We start from the raw sequence: 18862 nt of genomic DNA on the forward strand, positions 1-18862 counted from the left end.
CGTGCTGAGGGAAGGGCGGGGCGGGGGGTGGTTGGAGAGCAGCCCTCATGTATTCTATCAAACGTTACCGAATTCTGAGGGCAGATTTTAACCAGATCCCTTTAAAAAATGGTTTTTTCTTTGGGGGGGGGGGGGGAAGGTATTTTGTTTCCTTTGCTTTAATTTTATTATTTTGAGCCCACTCCTATTATGGGCATTGGGCTGCTTCACTTGAACCTTTTAAAAAGTATTCCCTCCTTGCAATTTTAAGATCTCTCTCTCTCTCTCTCTGTTTCCTTTTCAGTGCTCAGTGACAATTAAACCAGATTAAGACAATTCAGATGAACACACAGTGTTGCTGATGATCACGCACAATTCCAGCCTCTTTCACAGCTTCCTGACAGTGTATGTTTGCTAAAAGAGCTCCTTGGGGACACAGAGCACTGTTTAAAGTCAGTAGGCGTCTTTATGGTACATTATCTGTCCAGTCACCAAGTACAGCCATTTTGGAGTATTTTTAGGGATAGGGAGAATCCTTCTGAGGAAAATTTGTGATGGCACAACCTCGTATCTCAGCCTACCTCCCCCCTGATATAGACCCCACAAAAGCTCCTCTGGCATTTGGGAGGAGGGCCCTTCCTAAACTGAATGAGGAGTTGCAGTCTCCCGAGCTGCTGACGCAGCAGCAGGCACTGATGGCACTCTGCGATCTGGTCCACGATCCAGAAAAAGTCTACCAGGCAATAGCATTAGGTAAGTTATCTCGCAAGCTCTGACACAGTGGGGCAGGCTTTGAGGGGAACCCCACCTGACTTTCTTCCATTATTTTCCTTACAATATCTTTGATGACTCAAGAAGCCCAGGAAAAATTTTCTGTTTGTTTTATCTTAGAAAGGTAAAGAATATTATAGTACCATATGTATGACAGTTATTTTAAGAATTATTGTCACTTTAGCATTTATCAATGGCTCACTATATGTTTTATCAACCCCTAAATACAAAAATAGTGCAGAATCTTTCTTTCCATAGAATCATAGAATTGTTAAGGTTGGGAAAGACCTCTAAGATAATCCAGTTCAACTGTTAACTCTGCCCTGCCATGATCACCACTAAACCATATCCCCAGACTTTGTTCTGATTTTAGCTAATTCCTAACATAGGCTAATAAAAACCCCCCCACGTAATTAGTTCAAAATTAGAACCCCATCACCATCATCACTCACTTGCCTGGAACTTAATGAGAAATTTAAAAAGAAAGGAATATAACCAGATTTATCATACTCATCAGGACTACATCTAGCCACCACTATTTTCAAAAGCCTGCAAGAATCCTAGTTTCGTCTCAGGTGGGGGGGTGGGGGGACCCAACCAGAAGCTTATTTATGCAATTTTTAGCAGTCTGTGGTAAATCTACATAGCTCATTATGTAACACTGAAAAAATCCTTGTTTGCTACTGCTTTTTTCTCCATTTACTTCTTTTGTATTCTTTTCCTCTCCTAAAAGAGAATAATCATGTTCAAAATTTAAAAAGTTAATGTTTTATGAACAGTTTGATTGCCAAAGCAATGTGAGGTTGTTGTTTTTCTGGTGTTGTTAGGTTTTTTGGCTTTGGTCAGTGCCATATGTACATACACAGTCATTAATGGTTCACCACATTTATTTCTGTTCAAAAAAACCAAGTGTCAATCCTGAAAAAACACGCTTTTCTAAAGACATCAATAGATCTACTGACTTATTTTTAGAGTTATGTCACTTTATATTTGCAGGATTAGGATTTAACTTGATAAGGAGTCAGGAGCTTGTTTGTAGCATGGCATTTTTGGCAGTAGGCCTTGAAATTTGAAAGTTTCTTCCTTACTTGAGATATGACAATGAGAACTTCACTGTCAGGACAGGCTGAAAATTCTGAGGCCCTTCAAATTGTGAGATAAATGATGAATATTGCTATTTCAAATTAATGCTGAAGGTAAGAAGCGTCAAAATGAACTCTGATGTCTCATAGGATTCTTCGATAACCTGAAGACTTTGCTGGTACATCATGACCAAACTGTCCGCCAAAAAACAACAGAAGTTCTCTCTATAATGGCTTTGCATAGTATTGGCAGGTAGGTGCAATTCCAAAGTTTACTGAATGGTGTGGGAAGTGACGTTTCAGTGAGAAATAAGAACAGAATTCCTAAGTTTTGTCAGACAGATGCCGCATGAAGAAGAGCAGTTAAGATTAGATATCTTAGATATGTACAAGTTTTATTATGTTGTGTTAAATCTGTCCTCCATTGTTGTTTTTAGGCAAGGGCTAATACAAAGTGGAGTCATTTCTGCCCTCACTGGGCTCCTGGATGATCCAGTAGATATCTGTCGGAAGAACATCCATCAGATTTTTGACATGATGGCAAAATTACCTGAAGGTATGAGGTTTTAAGTAGTTAAGTATTCAAGTAGACAACGCAGAGAGGAACTCAGGTAACTTCACCTGTGCTCCAGATTTAATTTATTCCGTTTCCCTTGAAACTCATATTTAAATGTCTATTTTTGCTTATCTTAGTTTTCCTTAGTAAACTTTCTTAAGCCCTGTGCAAATTAAAACTACCTGCTCAAGATACAGATTCTGTGGGCTGCATGCTTGAATTGGTATTTCAGAATCTTGCATCAAAATTTCACTTTGCCCCTTCTGTTCAAGGTGTGGATCAGCTGTTCATCACAGAGCACTAGTTTCATAAGTGTTCCAATCTGAACATTAGTCTTAAACTTCTCTTCCAGTTGATCAAAAGTTATAATTTTAAAATTAAAATTTCGGTGCAAATTATCAGTTAAAAAACCATACTCTTTAAATTCATAGCAAAGTATATTGTCTGAGAAATTCAGTTTCATTACTGATGCTTAAAAAGAATTAAATGAATGTTTAAAGCCTTGCTAACTGTACATAAATTCTAAAAAATCTAAAGAAGTATTTTTACATGCATGCAGTCCTTTTTAAAATCCTAAATAATTCCATTCATATGAGGGGTGTTACTATGTTGGGCTAAACAACTTTGTGAACATCGGTATAGAAAAAAAGATTTTTTGAAAAGTCTGTAAAAGCAGCTCTAAGTAATTACTCTTGGAAAAGGTGTTTTTTTGAGTCATGTATTCTGTTTATTTAGATAAAAATATAATGTATATATAAAAATATACATGCCTGTATTTAAGGGTTGGAAGATAAATCCTGGAGCAGAATTGTGTCACTGTAGAATGGACTCACATACAGAGAGCTACTTCAAAGAAAAACGAAAAGGTGCAAAACTTTCTGCCATGAGACAATTTGGGGAATTATCAGAAATAACCACAAATATTTTCCAATAAATTGTAAGAGTCACAAGGCCTGACATAATTCATTTGACATATTACAGATACAGAATTAGTCTCTGCTTGGTAATTCAGCCTTTTTCAGCTAGCCAAGAAAGAGTCTTTTTCTTTGCATTCACTTCTACACCTCACATCCAGATAATGAGATAGGATGTACCTCGTATCAGCTGGAGGAGGTCAGCAACTAATGCATCACTCCACTGCTCAATTTCTGCTGTTCTCTAGAGTTGAGGTAATTTGCAAGGCAAATAAAGCAATGTGTTCTGTGCTAGACAAAAATGTCTAGCATTGGCATGATGTGTAGCTGTTTTAACTGGGAAGTGGTCAGTGACTCCAGCTAGCTCTATGCCAGGCCACCTGGTCTCTCTCCAAATAGGAGTAATTTAGGAAAATGTGGTTATTTTAAGCAAATCCACTTACAGAGTATTTTCGATTCCTAAATTTAAGGATGTGTACCAGTATCTTCCAGGAACAGTAGGATAGTTAAAAACCAGAAGGTGGGAGAATGCACAAAGACTGGAAGAACACCAAGGAGTAACATTTCCAGAAGAAACTACAACTTAGTGAAAAGAATTAATGGGCAGAAAAAAGACAAAAATAGATAGATATATGTGTTCAGTAGAGGATGGAAGAGGGAGAAGGGCCAGCAGGAGGAGGAAATTAAAAACATTAAAGAAATTATTAGCAAAACTTTCTGTCTTTGTAAAAACAGTTAAGTTTGCATACATAATACTTGACAATGTTAGTGAAAAGGTGTTATGCAATGATAAATTACCTCAGCAATAGCAACTGCAAAAATAGTTCTAGGAAAAAATATATTTCATTATGATGTGGTTAACACTGGAAAGGTTTAATAATTCTTACCCATTACATATCCTGTCATTTATGGGTACTTAATCCTTTTCAGCAAAGATTGAGGTGGAATGGATGGAGCAATGGATTTTTAAGCTTGCCAGAACCTCTATTTGGGAAGAGCCCAAGAGATAATATTTCTCCTACATTGCTGACTCTCAGTGTCTCCACTCTCACCCTCGAAAAATCATAACCAATTGAATGTGTGGATAAGGACTCTTTAAGGATACCTTTTCCCCTTCAAAACTTGTTTTGCTGTATGGAGTGCAAATGCTGAAAGGACAGATGGCATTCTTACTGCAGCAGATGGGACATCTCTTCTGTGAATGTCATTGTTGCCCAGGTGAAGAGAAATCCCAGCTGTATTAATGCAGCTCTTACAGGTGGCAGTGCACTGCATCACTGATAAACCTGAGAACTGAGAAAATAGATGCAAATTTAATTGCATGATTTATCCAGGTGGATGACTAAGAGTCAAGGGATTTAATTTCAACACCTGTCTTCAGCCAACAGACTTTTTAGTTTTAACTTTGCTATGCCTCAGTTTTCTTATACATCAGAATTTATACAGAACACTGTATAAAACAGAATTTATTTTAACATCTTGAGTTCTTCAGAGAGAAAACAGAGTAACCATGAATTACTCAGAATACTAAGATCAAAAAATCACAGGAATTAAATTATTAGAGAGTTAATAACAAGAAATTGCTATTCAGTTAACATGATTATGTGACTTGATTATTTGAACTTAATTATTTACTTCTTTGTTCCTCCATATGCCTCTGATTTTAAGTCAAGTAGGAGCACAGGTGGTGCTTCACTTTCTTTTCCCCTTCCCAAGATAGCTTTCACTCAATGAGGAATGGAACTGGCTGCTTTCCTTTAGAAATCCCCTTGGGCCTTTGTTAAAATATCCTGACTTCTCCACTTCATCGTCTCTAATACTTCTGGTAGAAAGACCTTCTTAGTTGAATAAAGATTTGGTTTTTAATATAAAGTGTCTGTTACCCTCCTGATAATTGACTACACTTTTGATTTTATCCAGCTTTCTTACCTCGAAGCTATGCTGTAATGAATGCTGGTGTTTTCTTGTCACTTCTTTCACTAATCTGAAATGGCCACAGTCAGGTGAAAGAAGGAGGTGAAGGAGGCACAGCATTTAATAGACCATTCGTTGGAAAAGGGAACCCTGACTCACTTTCCACCTTTTCCACAGTTCAACTGGCTAATAATTGGATATTACATGGAAAAAACAAATTAGACTGGAAATACTGCACAATTTCCCAGGTAAATGATAGCAATTTAATAGTAAACAAAGTTTAGAGGAACCTGTACTAGCAATTACTGTGGATAGATTGTAGTAAACTTGCCAAGCTAAGCAGCCTGAGTGCAAATATCACAAGCAGGCAGCAGTACCTTCTCACTACAAGCGAGACCTAGAAACTGTCTGTGTGCCATGACAGACCTTGTATACCTTGAAGGCTCATTTTATACCTCATTGGCTCTTTTGCCTCTACTCTTCAGGTGTAACAGTTGGCAGGGAACGCTTAAAGGGACCCCATGACTTCAGTACAGGGATAAAATATCTTGTTCAAAATTAGACTAGAAGAAAACTTCACAAGCATTATCCAGTTAAGTAACTGTCGTAACACTACTTAATGAACACACTGTAGACACATTCAGTATATTTTGAATTGTTTATTTTTGAAGTGGACAATTTAGATGTTGATGTTATTAACCATTTTGTTTTAATTTTCTTAGAGCCCTTGGCTGAGATTTCTTGCACTAATCATAGTACATAAGGGGAACAAAAGTAGAAGGTGATTTTCCAGTGTGCATGTGTGTCTGTGTCTCTGTGTACGTATGTGCTTTACAGTTATCAAACATATATTTACACACCAACTTTACACTGAAGTCTTTAAGAAGTCTTTTCTATGGCAGGGGAAAGAACCAACTGACCAAAGACTTAGGTCTATATGATCCATATGAGATTTTCCAGTATAGTCCCACAGAGCTTCTTATGCATTCAAACTTTTGCCGGAATGTTACTCCATCCAGTAGTGTTTCTTTATGAGATGAAACCTGGAGCTGAAGATTGCATCTCTTCAGTTTCCTTAACTTCACTAAACTGTAAATAATTTAAATTATTAGATTGAAATATCAAGACATTTAGTTATTGTTCATATCGCTCATCTTTAACCTTCTAATAACACATCACATTTTAAAAATAATTTTAAAAACCAACAAAAAAAGACTTTGGAGGCTATATACTACACAATCTTCATGGCTCCTGCTTCTTGGGAAATCTGTTACAATATTACAATACCCAGAAATATTTGGAGCAGGGGAACAGAATTGTCCGTTGGCAATTTTCACATTCAGCAATCCAGACACTACAACAATAATTTAAAAAATTGCTTTGTGATATATTTTTTAAATCTGTATTAAAAAAGGAACACTAACCTACTTCTTAAATATAATTTGGTTTTTCATGAAACACCACAAGATTTGGCAAAAAAAGATGTAAAAGAAGACTGTTTTGATGTATAAAACTCCTTATCAGTAAAAGAAACACCGACCTAGGTTGGCCCATTCAAAGACTCATTTCGTGTAGTTTTGCTGCATATTTGAAGCCATAAAGAGCAGAAAGAGCTGCTAGTCAGTTTGGAAATCACAAAACAGTTGCGCACCAACAATTCCTTTAATAGGCAAGGTGTCCATGAGAAACAGTAAAGTAAAGCAGAAGTGTGTACATAGTATATGCTGAGAGTCATGTGCATGTGCATACATGATGGATGTGTACATACTCTTGACTGTGGATACCAATATTGTGGGCACATGCCCATTCTCTACAAATTTAAGTAGTAGTTTTCTTAAAATCTCTCATTCAGTAGCTTCTGGTTTGAACTAGCTTTTCTCCCCAACACAAGCATTCTGCTCCACACCCTGCAAATGAGTTCATCTGTCACTCACCAGATTCGTATTTTTATGTCAATAAAATTTTAGGACAACTGCATAAAGAGTCATTTCTTACACAGAACATGGTAACACTCCCACTGTAGGAAATGGAATGAAACAAATGGAATAAAAGTGCAGTGACTGTGGTGGAACATCTCCACAGAGTTAGGCCTCAATCTCTTTTTTTGTTTTTGTTTGGGGTTTTTGAGTTGTTGGTTGGGTTTTTTTTTTTGCTGGGGGTGTGTTGTTTTCTTGGAGAGGAGGCTCTCACTCTCCAGAACAAATATTTGGGGAAATGATGTAGCAGGTTAAGGGGCAATAAGAGGAACTGTGTTCATGTATCAGATTTCCCCTTTTCTCTCCCTGGGCTATTAAACGTTGCCCAATTTTTTTCCACTAGAAATGGAAGAGGTTAGCCCCTTTTTTATCACTTCAGGAAAACAGATTAAGCCCAAGGATTCTTAGCAGAGGCCAATGTATTTGAGATTGTTCTGAATGATGACATCTGTCACTGCATCAAACACAAATTGTATGTTACTGGTATCAGTGGCACAGGTGAAGTGTGAGTAGATCTCCTTAGTCTCCTTGTTGCGATTCAAGTCCTCAAACTGGCGTTGGATGTAGACTGCTGCCTCCTCGTAAGTGTTTTGGCCTTTGTATTCAGGAAAGCAGACTGTTAAGGGGATGCGTCGGATTTTTTCTGCCAGCAGATCTTTCTTATTCAAAAAAAGGATGAGGGAAGTGTTGATAAACCAGTTGTTGTTGCAGATGGAATCAAACAGACGCAAACTTTCTGCCATTCGACTCTGTAGGAGAGGAAACAACAGTGTCAGCAATGCAGCTCTGTCTGCTGCCCTGAGCAGGTAAACTCCATTTGTGAACAATTGAGCATGACTACCACAATTACGTTTGGAAATTAAAATCCAATGCTGCTATAGACTGAAAGCAGAGAGGCCCCTTAGAAATCAGCAGCCATCTTGAATGTTCCTGAGGTATTGCTGCCGCTGTGACACTTACACTGATGCTGCTGGAGCTGTCCATGGTACCAGGCTCTTGGGAGGCTGAGTTTATTGCTTGGTTTACACCTATAAATAGGTGTAAATAGACGTAATGTTTTGAATAGAAAATATTCTAGATTATTAAAAGAAATATCACTCAAGTATTGTCAAAAGTAGATACAGGAAATACCTTAGGTATTTTTGGCAAGGTCAGTGTTTTTCCATCATGTTTAGGTTTCAGAAAATGTTAGGCATACATCATGAGTCATGGGAGTGATCCAGGGTAAGTGAACAGCAGGGATTTGGGCTATCAAAAACCAGGGGTATATTTTGTTCACAAGACTATTTGCAAATATGTATGTGTTCCATTTGTCTGCCTTGTGTTCAGAGGGGATGAAAATAATCAGAGTCTGGGCATTTTTGTTGTTTAACCGTGAAGTATTCTGGCCAGTTCTTCAGTTTTGAAGGAACAAACAGTGGAGGCAAGAGGATGACTTTGGCTTTTAATATAAATAAAGTATTTTGGGCCTAATTCTCCTGAAATTTGTGTCTAGTTCATCTCCCTTGACTTCACTAGAGTCACTTGGTGAGATGAAGAGAGAATAATCGTTCATTGTTTATTACACAGAAATTAATATGAAAATATTACTTATTTAAAATCTAATTTTTTTTAGATTTGGGAATGAAAATACATTGTATTGTTATTATTTCAAAGAAAATCTGCAACTTAATGTTTTGAACATCATTAAATAATGTTTTGAACATTACTGTTATACTAATGCTGTATACTGAAAACATTACCCCTTAAAAATGCAGGGTTGCTGAAATGGGAGCAGACGGGTTTACATAAGCTTTTCAAATTATCTCTTATACCTTCCTCACTTTGTGTTATTACTTCTTTTCATTTGCTAAGGATTGACTTGGTCAGAATTGCATGCTGTGTTCTCTGAGTTCCATGAAGGCATTGATTTAGCTCTGTGTTTACAGGTGAAACCCACAGGCTGGTGGCAGTTCCTGGCCATTTCCGGAGCCCCAGGAGCACAGGGTGCACTGGGAGGGCTGGCACTGCCTTGGCAGCCAGGGGCAAAGCTGACTCATGAGCCTCTTAAGGCACACTGAAATACAAGCTAAGTCAGACAGTTCTGATATTGGGGACTGTTTGTTTACTTCTTCCTTTGTAAGGTGGGGTCATCTGACACTCCAGCCTACTGTATATACAGACTGATTTATAGGTGTAAAAACATAGCTTTAAAAATATGTTTGAGCATTTCTTTTCACAGTGAAAATACTGACACAACAGATAATCCCCTAAAACCATCATAGGTCTGTTTTCAAATACTCAAGAGTTTCCTTTCCTGATTTTGTAGCTGATAATAACCAAGCAAGAATTTTTTATCTCAGTCAAAATGCTTTTGCTACTAATACTCTGAAAAAAGTCTTTTAGAGCTAATACAGGTTTTTGGCCAATTCTCAGAACAATCATGCCAACAGGATATTGCATTTTAAGAGGTTTGTGTTCATTATTGTATTTTGTAGTGAATCATAACACTGTCCCTCTACTACCAAATCCTCCATTGGAATCTGTAATCCAAGGACAAAAGCAGAGAGTTAAAACCTTTCCATAAATTGTGAAGTGTTATGAACACGTACAAAAGGACAGTCAGTTTTAAATTATTGTAAACTTGGTGATCTCTTGTGTGATGTAAAGAAAAAATTAGTAAATTGTTGATCTTGACACCTAAGAAATTTCTTCTTCAATGTAATATTATAATATTGGCTCAATATCTGAAAGTCTTGCCATATTTTAAGAAGTGATATATCCACAGTTCTAAGGTCAAGGCTGACAGTAAAAATACATTATATATCCACTCATATACTCCCAGCATAACAAGCTCATTTCTGGTTTTGACAATATTGTAAAACTACTTTACATATCATAGGGAAAGTGAACTTGAGAGGGTTATGGCTTATTATAATAAAAATAGAATAAATTGTTGTATGACTCCCAAAGGTGTAATAAAACGTAGTAAAACAATGATAGGCATTCTTCTCTGCAGTGTCTTTACCAGTTCTGGAACCTTGAAGGGAGTATATAGCCAGGTGGCCAAAAAAAAAGTGGTGCTGTAATTTTATAATTATACACAAGCTGGGGTATAAGCAAGATAATGCCAATGCCTTATCCAGATGGCCTTGTTGGGGGCTAATTGCAAATTCTTCTCTGAGCGTAAGAACAAGGAATTGGTTGCTTAAGGGAAAGAACATGCTAAGGAACAGATGGCTGTTTCTATGTTTCCAATACTTTGCAGATGCACAAACATCCCTGGTCATCCTCTGGAACAGCAGAGGTGTGCTTAGGAGAAAGAGTTCTGAACAAGTAAGCGTTTCCAAAAGGGAAGACCCAGTTATCAAGATAGCAAGTAATTAAAAAACAGAGTTGGTAAATGGAGCCAAATTGCAATGTAGTATCTCCTTACAGCTCTCACGTTAAAGCTTTCTAATCACAGCTGGGAGAGCTTTGAAATTAAAAATGAAAAATTATGAAGAGAGAAACTATCACAAATAAGGGAATTAGCTGTCATTTGTATTAAAATCTTAAGAACTTCATCTTTCAGTCATTATTTCTCTTTCATCATCAGTATTTTAAAACTGGTAGGCACTTGGGGATTTGAACACCTTAACCAAATCAAATGTATCTTGTGTAAGCCATAAACAATAATGAATAAAATTTGTGAAGGAATAGTAATATTTGCTTTCCAGAAAAGTTAGGAAATCTTTAATGTCAGTAAATCTTGGAATAACCAGTGGAAGCTGTTGCTATTTTCCTGTAGAGGCTTTTCCTTGCAATAGTGGTTGGCATTTCGCATATGCTGGTAGCTATGAGCTATTTCACAAAATGGCATGACACTCTCTGTTTCAAGTATCTTCTTTAGAGATCCATGACTTAAGACCTTCTGAAGAAAGCAGAAGAAGCTAAAGTATTTGAAGAAGGAGTAGTGAGGTAAAAAGGTAATTGAATCAGTTGGATGCTTTTTCCTTAAGGTTAATAGACAAAAATAATGGAATCCATTCTGAAATAAGGACAGTCTACAAAATAAATGAAGGAAATACCATTGCCCAGGACAGTTGTAGTCAAAGCAATTCAGGAATTCAATCTATGCTTGAATAAAACCATAGGGAAAGCAGAAGAATTTCACAAACAAAAATACAGAAAGCAAGAGATAGCTTGGGTAAATACAAAGAGACACTCTTTTCTTGTAGAAAAGACTATAATGAGTGCTAGTTGAAATGTCCTTCCAGTGTAGCAGTCAGGCAGTCCTGATTGAGTGCTGGATAAGGGAGGCATACAAGACTATTGTATGATTCGTGTTTTGTTCAAAGGAAGAAGACTTCTACAAGAATGTATAGGCTGAGGTGGCTGCTGGTCTAAATGGGAAAAATTATGATAATTTAATGAGTTTTAAAAAATTTCTTTCATCTAAAAATGAAAAAAAAAGAAACTATCTGTTGGAGGGAAGTAAATAGACTTAATCCAGCCTCTCTCAAAGAAATTAAGAACCCCACTGAGGTAGAATTAAACTGAGATGAAACACTTTACCTGGATTGTCCTGCATATACCTGTTTCTAGCCTTAGTATCTCCCAGAAGGGACAGGGTAAGCAATAAAGATTTGACTAGACAAAATTGTTTCCATTTCCAGACCTTTTTTCCCAATCCTAGGAGCCCAAAGTTTTCCTGGAAAATGTTGGAAACCTAAACTGTCAAAATTAGAAGGGGTGGCATGGAAGGGTAAGTCCCACTGTGAATTCACTAAGAAGTGGTCTTAAATCACTTAGCAGCTTAACTTATTCTACAAGCAGACAAACTCTTTATCCTGTCACCCAAACAATTTGTTACACTTGTCTACAACCACTGCAGGAAGTCCTGACCAGTCATGCTGTAAACAAAACAGGAAGGAGCTCAGGATAATTAGAAGCAGCTGTGTCAATATAGCACCTATCATACATACATGCACATGCCATCTATTTATGTCCTTCCTACCAAAGTTCCTTTCAGCGTCTTGCATATATGAGGACTGTGAAGTGTAGAAAGGTGGAAACCTAATGTAGCATGTTAGTTTATGCCAACACAATGAAGGGAAATTGAAAAGGATTGTAAAAGGTTTTATATTATAGGAATATTGAATCTTTATGAAATCCTATGACATTAACTTAGAGAAGGCTGAAAAACATATGTATTATGAAGTGGAGCCCTGAAAAAATCTCATGTGATTTTGATAGGGAGATATCTATTTATATGGTGAGGGCAAAAAAAATTAATTAAGCATGAAACAAGTTTGCTTTGAGGTTTTTTTAAATCAGATTCATTTTCAAATCAGGAGGAAACAATATATTAGCAAACAAAATTTGTAAACTACCAAATTAATTCTTCTTTATTTTAAAGAAAGTGTCCTGTAATTGTTCGTACTTACAGTTTATACGTGCGTACATGTAGAACTGGTAGAGGAGGCAGTAGTCAGTATTTGATACCTCTTTTTCAGAGAAGCAAGGGAAAATAAACCTTGTGAAGTGGTAATGCAGCATACTATCTCCCATGATGGTTTCCTGTTGAATATTGCTATTGTCTTTACATAAAATTCTGCAGATGATAACTGAATCTGGCAGTATGAATGAGAATTACAAGAGGACCTTTAGTCTTGGCTATTGTATAGGATGACAATGAACAACATTATGAATATTTTATCATGTATGTTCTCTGTGACTGAGAAAACCCTGTAGTGTTACTAAGCCTTACTGTGGACTAGACCAGACAAAGCAGATTTGCTTGGGAGTATTACTTTAAGAGTCCTGAGCATTTGTCTTTGAAAGTTGGTGCCTGAAACTTCTCAGGCCTGCAATGAAACAACAAGTCATGTCTTAGGAGCACAAGCTAAGTTAAACATTGGTATATAGTAGTTACATACATGTAATACATGAGCCAGTGACAGACTGGGGTAAAGCAATCTTTAATACTATCTATCAAAACTGTTTTATATTCCTAGATCAGGAACAATGCAGATTTGTTAATCCTACTAAGTACAGTCAGACACCAAGCTATGGTTGTAGTAAAGGAAGCTGAGCTGAGAAAGAAGTTTGATTAAATTTCTTGACTGGAGGATTAGATTTTGAGCCAGGGGATTTCCAAGGAAAGAGTGGGACAACAGGTGCTTCTGCTAGGACCTATAAATTGAAGGGAACTTAAAGAAAGGATATATAGAAAACTCTCAGAAGAGCAATGGAAAAGGTTACTGAGTTCGAGGATCAGAAAGGGTGGGACATTCATCATTCCACAGAAATGCTAGAAGATACAGATAAAGGCTACTCCTGTATGTCTGGCCAGGGTATTAAAGGCTGTTCCACAAACAAGGAAAGGGGCAAAATAGAAGTGGAGGCATACTCATAGACTGTTTTATTGCTTGTGACCGGCTATACATATCTTTTAAGTAAGATGAAGTAAAGGAAAATTATATTTAGAAGTCACAAAATGGGCATGTGATACGTGTTATATTTATCACTACCCGTAAGAGAATTACAAGTCCAGAGGAAAGTTCTAGAAAAAGGTATGTTCAAGAGAATAGAAATATGGGGCAGTCAATATTGGTCCTGTGCCTGATAGGAGAGACACGCAAGTCAAGATTTCTGGAAAGCAGTAATAGATTGGCCAAAGTAATGCTGCTGCAGCTGACAACAGGCCAAAAGAAACTTAATGTTGCAATGGGCCAGCATATTAAAACCTGTGCATTTCACAGACAGTGTCCAGCTAGGGCTGCAGTAAAAGTACCCAAGAGAATTAAGAAATGGGCAGGTAGTTTGGTTTTTCTCCTTAAAGGAGGGCTTTCTATGCTTCAGTTACTCAGCAAACGACTATTAACACTGTTTTTACTGCCTCAAAGGTCAGCAAAGTTTCCTGCTACAGAAGCCTCTGGACGCTGTGTTATGAGTGCATATGCTTCTCTGTGTATCATTTTGGGGCACATGCAGTTCTAAGAGGGCAAACATCCCAAAAAAGGAATATAAAAATAAATCTCTAGGATCTTTCACAGTGCCAGAAAATTAAGATTTTCTGAGTACAAATTAGGATCTTCACATAGTTCTAAGAAGTAAATTTGCAGCGTATAATACCTATGCTTGCTTTGGGGGGTGGAGTTTTTTAAGCATTGTACAGTATCCCAGGCAAACTGCATATTTCTGGAGGTTAGCAAAAATCTAGCTTAAAAACATTTTCTTGATAAAAGCATATTCATTTAAAATCTCACAATTCTTGAAAATATATTCAAAGTATCTTTAACATCCATATTTCAGTTGTAAATACCTGGATGTTTTATCCTTAGATTGAGTTTTCTATATGGTCATAAAATCCAACTTTTCTATTTCTGGTAATATATTTCACTTGCTTTCAACACTTTCTCAGTGTTTTCAAGTGGGGCGGGTTTTTTTGTTTTCTTCCAGGCCTTTAGATTACTTGCTTAGCTCAAGAGCAAAAGGAACATTTCAAACACATATTCCACATAGCTCCCGTGTTGCACAGTTTACCACATAAAGTGGTCCGGGACTTTAGCTGTCCTTGTTTGAGACCCTTAAGTTTGTTATCAGCCTTCTGTGTCTAGACAGTCGTAAAATCACAGAATGGTTTAAGTTGGAAGGGACCTTTAAGATCATCTATTTCCAACTCCTGCCATGGCAGGGACACATTCTGCTAGACCAGGTTGCTCAGAGCCCCATCCAGTCTGGCCTTGGACACTTCCAGGGATGGGGCATGACAGCTTCTCTGGGCAACCTGTGCCAGGGCCTCACCACCTTCATAGTTAATAATTTCTTCCTAATTCCAGTCTCTGTCTACCCAGAAGACGTAACACCGCACTGACCTTCAAGGAGAGGCTGAGGGAACTGGGCTTGTTTGGGCTGGGAAAGAGGAGGCCAAAGGGTAACAGCCTACAATTACTTGAAGTAATGGTGATGCAGAACTCTTCCCAGCAGTATCAGAGGAGAGAGTAAACAGCAATGAATATGAATTGAAGCTCGGGAGGTTCAGATTAGATGTTAGGTTTTCTCTAGAAGACTAGCACAGCTCTGGAAGAATTTGCTGAGTTTTGTGAAATATTCATCCATAGAGGATTTTCATTCAGCTAACTGATAAAGCCATAGCTGGCCTGATTTACTGTTGGCAATAGTTCAGACCTTCAGAGATCACATCCAGCCTACATTTCTGTAATTCCATGAAATGTAAAACCATATTCGTAGTTGAATGCATAAAAAAGAAGTCAATTTTATGCCCACAGTTCTGAGCAGGTCTCAGACTTTGCCTTCCAAAGAGACAAATCCAAGGACAGGGGTTATTCTTTGATGGAAAGAGTCACTATCCTGTTGTTGAGGCAGGATGAAAAGGAAATAGTTAACAAATGGAGTTGTGGCCTTTGTGGAATACCCAGGATTTACTATTTTCTGTTCTTTTATGCTCTCTGATCCTTAGAATAGCCCTTAAGCTATTGAGATAGTGCAGAATTCTGCAAGAGAACTACATGGAAATACACAAGTAAAAAGAGAAATGTTTATTCACTGTTGCAGGCTACTGACTAACCTACCTTTCGTATAGTTTATTCATAACCCAAGCTTTGGCTGATACTGTATGTAAAAGGAGAGAACACTTTTCATTGCACCTTCTTTGAAATGGGCGTTTTTCTAATACATTGCTGGGTGGTAAAGGGTATTAATAGGGTGAATATTGCTTCCTGACAATTGTCTTAATTGAAGTAAAACAATATATTGCATACATAAGAGGAAATTAATTTTTTTTTAATGAAAGGACTCCATTACTTTTTCCCATTAGTGTGCTACTAGAATGCACTAGTGAGTTCAGTAATTTTGTGTAATGAAAAAATGGCAGGGGGACAGATTGCAAAATCTCATGCCTGTGAATGCCCTTTCTCTGGAGAAAAACCCATATGATATAAAGAAAAGAGGGCTTATCAAGTAAGTAGGTTTTCATCTCAACCCAGTCAAGTCCATCTTTCAAACAAGACTCTCTGGATCTTTCTGAAAGCTGGGATGTAAGATGAGGAATCATTTGTAGCCGTAGCATTAGAAAACAGAGAAAACCAGCAAGAGTTATCATAAGCATGGCATGAATATCATATGAAATTAAATAAACTAGTTCTTTACAATCTGGAAAAAGAAATAGCTGAGAGAGAACACAGGAGAGCTCACAAAACCATGAATGGTATGGAAATGTTGAATAGCAGATGATTTTTTCACCATTTCTTACAATGCAAGAAGAAACATGAAATTCATTTCTCTGACACCAGACAAGTATTCCTTCCATACAGTGCATAATTAAATGTAAAACTCTGTCATGAGATGTTAGAGAATCATAATGATAATAGTAAAAGTCAGAAAAGTGTAATTGGGTTCAAGAAGCAATTAAATTAAAAGGGCACTTAAACAGAAAGATGTTGATGCAATCTGCTGTTCAGTTACCTGGGAGGGTAAATTGCAGGAAATACCAGTGTATGCTTGATCTGTTCCCATATTCTTTCTTAAATGTCCATTGTTGCCCACAGTCAGACACAGACTGCTGCAGGTACTGGCTGTGACCTAGTACAGCCGGTTTATGTGTTTTGGCTGCCAGAACAGCTCATCCTTGGGGAAAAATCAGTTGTTTACTTCCCTGTTGGTGAAAACCTCTCCTTTATGTAACCCATGTAAAATCGCTTCAGTTCCCAGGCAATTTTGCCTTTCCCATTAGTCTTGCCCAGTTTAGAAAAAGTTTGTTTCACACACTTCACTATCATTTGAAGCAGTGAGTGTTTCTCATTGAAAGGTAGGCAAAGGCTCTTGGCACTAGAAGTACTGACCTCTAGTAATTTGCATTGTCCAATGCTGGAGTGTTTGAATGACAGGAAGATAAAACTACATTTTCTCAAAGAAAGAAAGAAAGAGAGAGAGACTGGTCCACACTGATGCTGAACCAGTTTTCACCAGAAAAAGTTGGCCAGTCGTTTCATTCTTCAGTAGTATCTGAACAATAAAAGCAGCCTATTATACACCAGTGAAGGTAAATAGCCATTTATACTGATAAATTTACTGCAGGGGAGAAAAAAATTCCCACAGACCCTGAGACCATTTCTCCAACTGTGGGACATCTGGAGAGGGATGCATTTTGCCCTCAGGCAGCTGAAATTCTTGCAGGAGCGCTGTCTTCTTGTTTTATTGCACCTTTAAGGATAGTTCAGATAGGATGCTTACAGAGTTTAGTCCAACAAGTGTTATTAGTGTTGTTCTTGTGGAAACAACAGCTGCGTTCCCTTTGTAGCCTGTCCATGTTGCAAAATGAAGATAGCAGGAGCAAGTGGTTATTATTAGCACCCTTGCCTGTAATTCTAAAAAAGTTCTTCCCATCATGGGTGTTCTGAGGTTGCCTCGTACTAACCTGGAAGAAACAAAGGCTGAGGGGCACAAAGGTCAGTGTTCAGAGTCATGAATGGGAAGGCAAGAGGAAGAAAGCTGAAGGGAAAACTGCAAAGGAACCTCAAGCAGAGGGTCTAAATCTGGATCTGATCTTGGCCTTTTTTGCAAGCTGAGAAAAGTACTAAGAGTGCAAAACCAGCATGTTTATCATCATGGAGAATCTTGTCTTCACTTTCTATAAATTCTTCTGGTTTTAAGCAGCATTACTGGGATTCAGATCAAATCAGTTTCAAGAGATAATTTCTATGAAGTTATTTTAGAGCAGTTGGAGAAGAATGAAAGAAATGGTGATATATGCTGAAAAAAATGCTTTTCTCATATTTGAGATGGAAATTCTAATCTGTTAGGCTACAGACAAAGTAAAAATAATTCTGTTTGATAAGATTGTAATTAGGAAAACCCCAGACAACCTGACATTGTGGTCTCTGGTTACAGGAACACATTTTTTCTTCACTGAACTCTGTCTCATTCAACTTGCAAGATGGACAATGTCATGTGCTAGTCAATATTTGTCTTTAGAGTCACAACTCAATTTATAAACTTGTGCTTTACTATAGACTTACTATTATGAACTGCTCAAAAAACAGAATTACTGGTTTCTTCTCAAGCTTATAATTATCGTATCTGAATATTTCATTGACTACATTTGTTTCCACAGCATGTTGTCAGATCAAGCAGTGCTGTTAAAAGGAACTTATAAATAGGGAATGAAACAATCTATACAATGAGAAATTATAGTTAGAAGGAACCCAGTAATTCTAGACACCCAATCTCATTTTCTAGAACATACGTTTTCAGCACATACATTAATTTATTTAACAAATTTTAATACGTTTTTCAAGCTATCAGTGATATCTGATATAGCTCTGAATAATCAGACCTACTACAAATCAAATCACAGAATCTCAAATTAGGTCCCTTTGAGAAAAGTAAAGAAGAATATGGGATTATCTAAGAAAATTGTCATTTAATAAACACATTTGGAACTAAAAAGGAACATGGACCTATGCTAGGTTCTAGTACAGTTTTTCAGTAGCCTTCCATTGCTTTAGCCATATTAACTTTCTGTTTTCCTATTATCATAAGATTCCATTCATTTCACATTTTCCTCCTTCTGCTAGGGATGAGGGCAGTGTTCCTGCAGTTGACAGTCTTATTTATCACAGGCCCCCATTAATCATAGAAAAATCATTGCATTCATTGAAAGAGGCATAAAACCTATGGAAAAAA

At 37.3% G+C, this 18862-nt stretch overlaps 2 protein-coding genes across 3 annotated transcripts in view; one reads left to right on the forward strand and one right to left on the reverse strand.

The window, feature by feature from the left end:
- Positions 1 to 18862, forward strand: part of RSPH14 (radial spoke head 14 homolog) — a 70034-nt gene that overhangs the window by 247 nt on the left and 50925 nt on the right. Inside the window, exons 2-4 of the mRNA XM_010398107.2 lie at positions 284 to 732; positions 1983 to 2085; positions 2270 to 2388. Coding sequence (XP_010396409.1) covers positions 534 to 732; positions 1983 to 2085; positions 2270 to 2388 — 421 coding nt within the window. The 5' untranslated portion in view covers positions 284 to 533. The remainder of the gene's footprint in view (positions 1 to 283; positions 733 to 1982; positions 2086 to 2269; positions 2389 to 18862) is intronic.
- The window catches only part of GNAZ (G protein subunit alpha z), a 48103-nt gene continuing 35096 nt past the window's right edge, over positions 5856 to 18862 (reverse strand). For both annotated transcript variants that reach the window (XM_010398105.3, XM_010398106.3), the window contains one exon: positions 5856 to 7941. In XM_010398105.3, the coding sequence (XP_010396407.1) occupies positions 7597 to 7941 (345 nt within the window). In that variant the 3' untranslated portion in view covers positions 5856 to 7596. The remainder of the gene's footprint in view (positions 7942 to 18862) is intronic.

The sequence above is a fragment of the Corvus cornix genome, chromosome 15 (assembly GCF_000738735.6).
Source record: "Corvus cornix cornix isolate S_Up_H32 chromosome 15, ASM73873v5, whole genome shotgun sequence".
NCBI classification, from domain to species: Eukaryota; Metazoa; Chordata; class Aves; order Passeriformes; family Corvidae; genus Corvus; species Corvus cornix.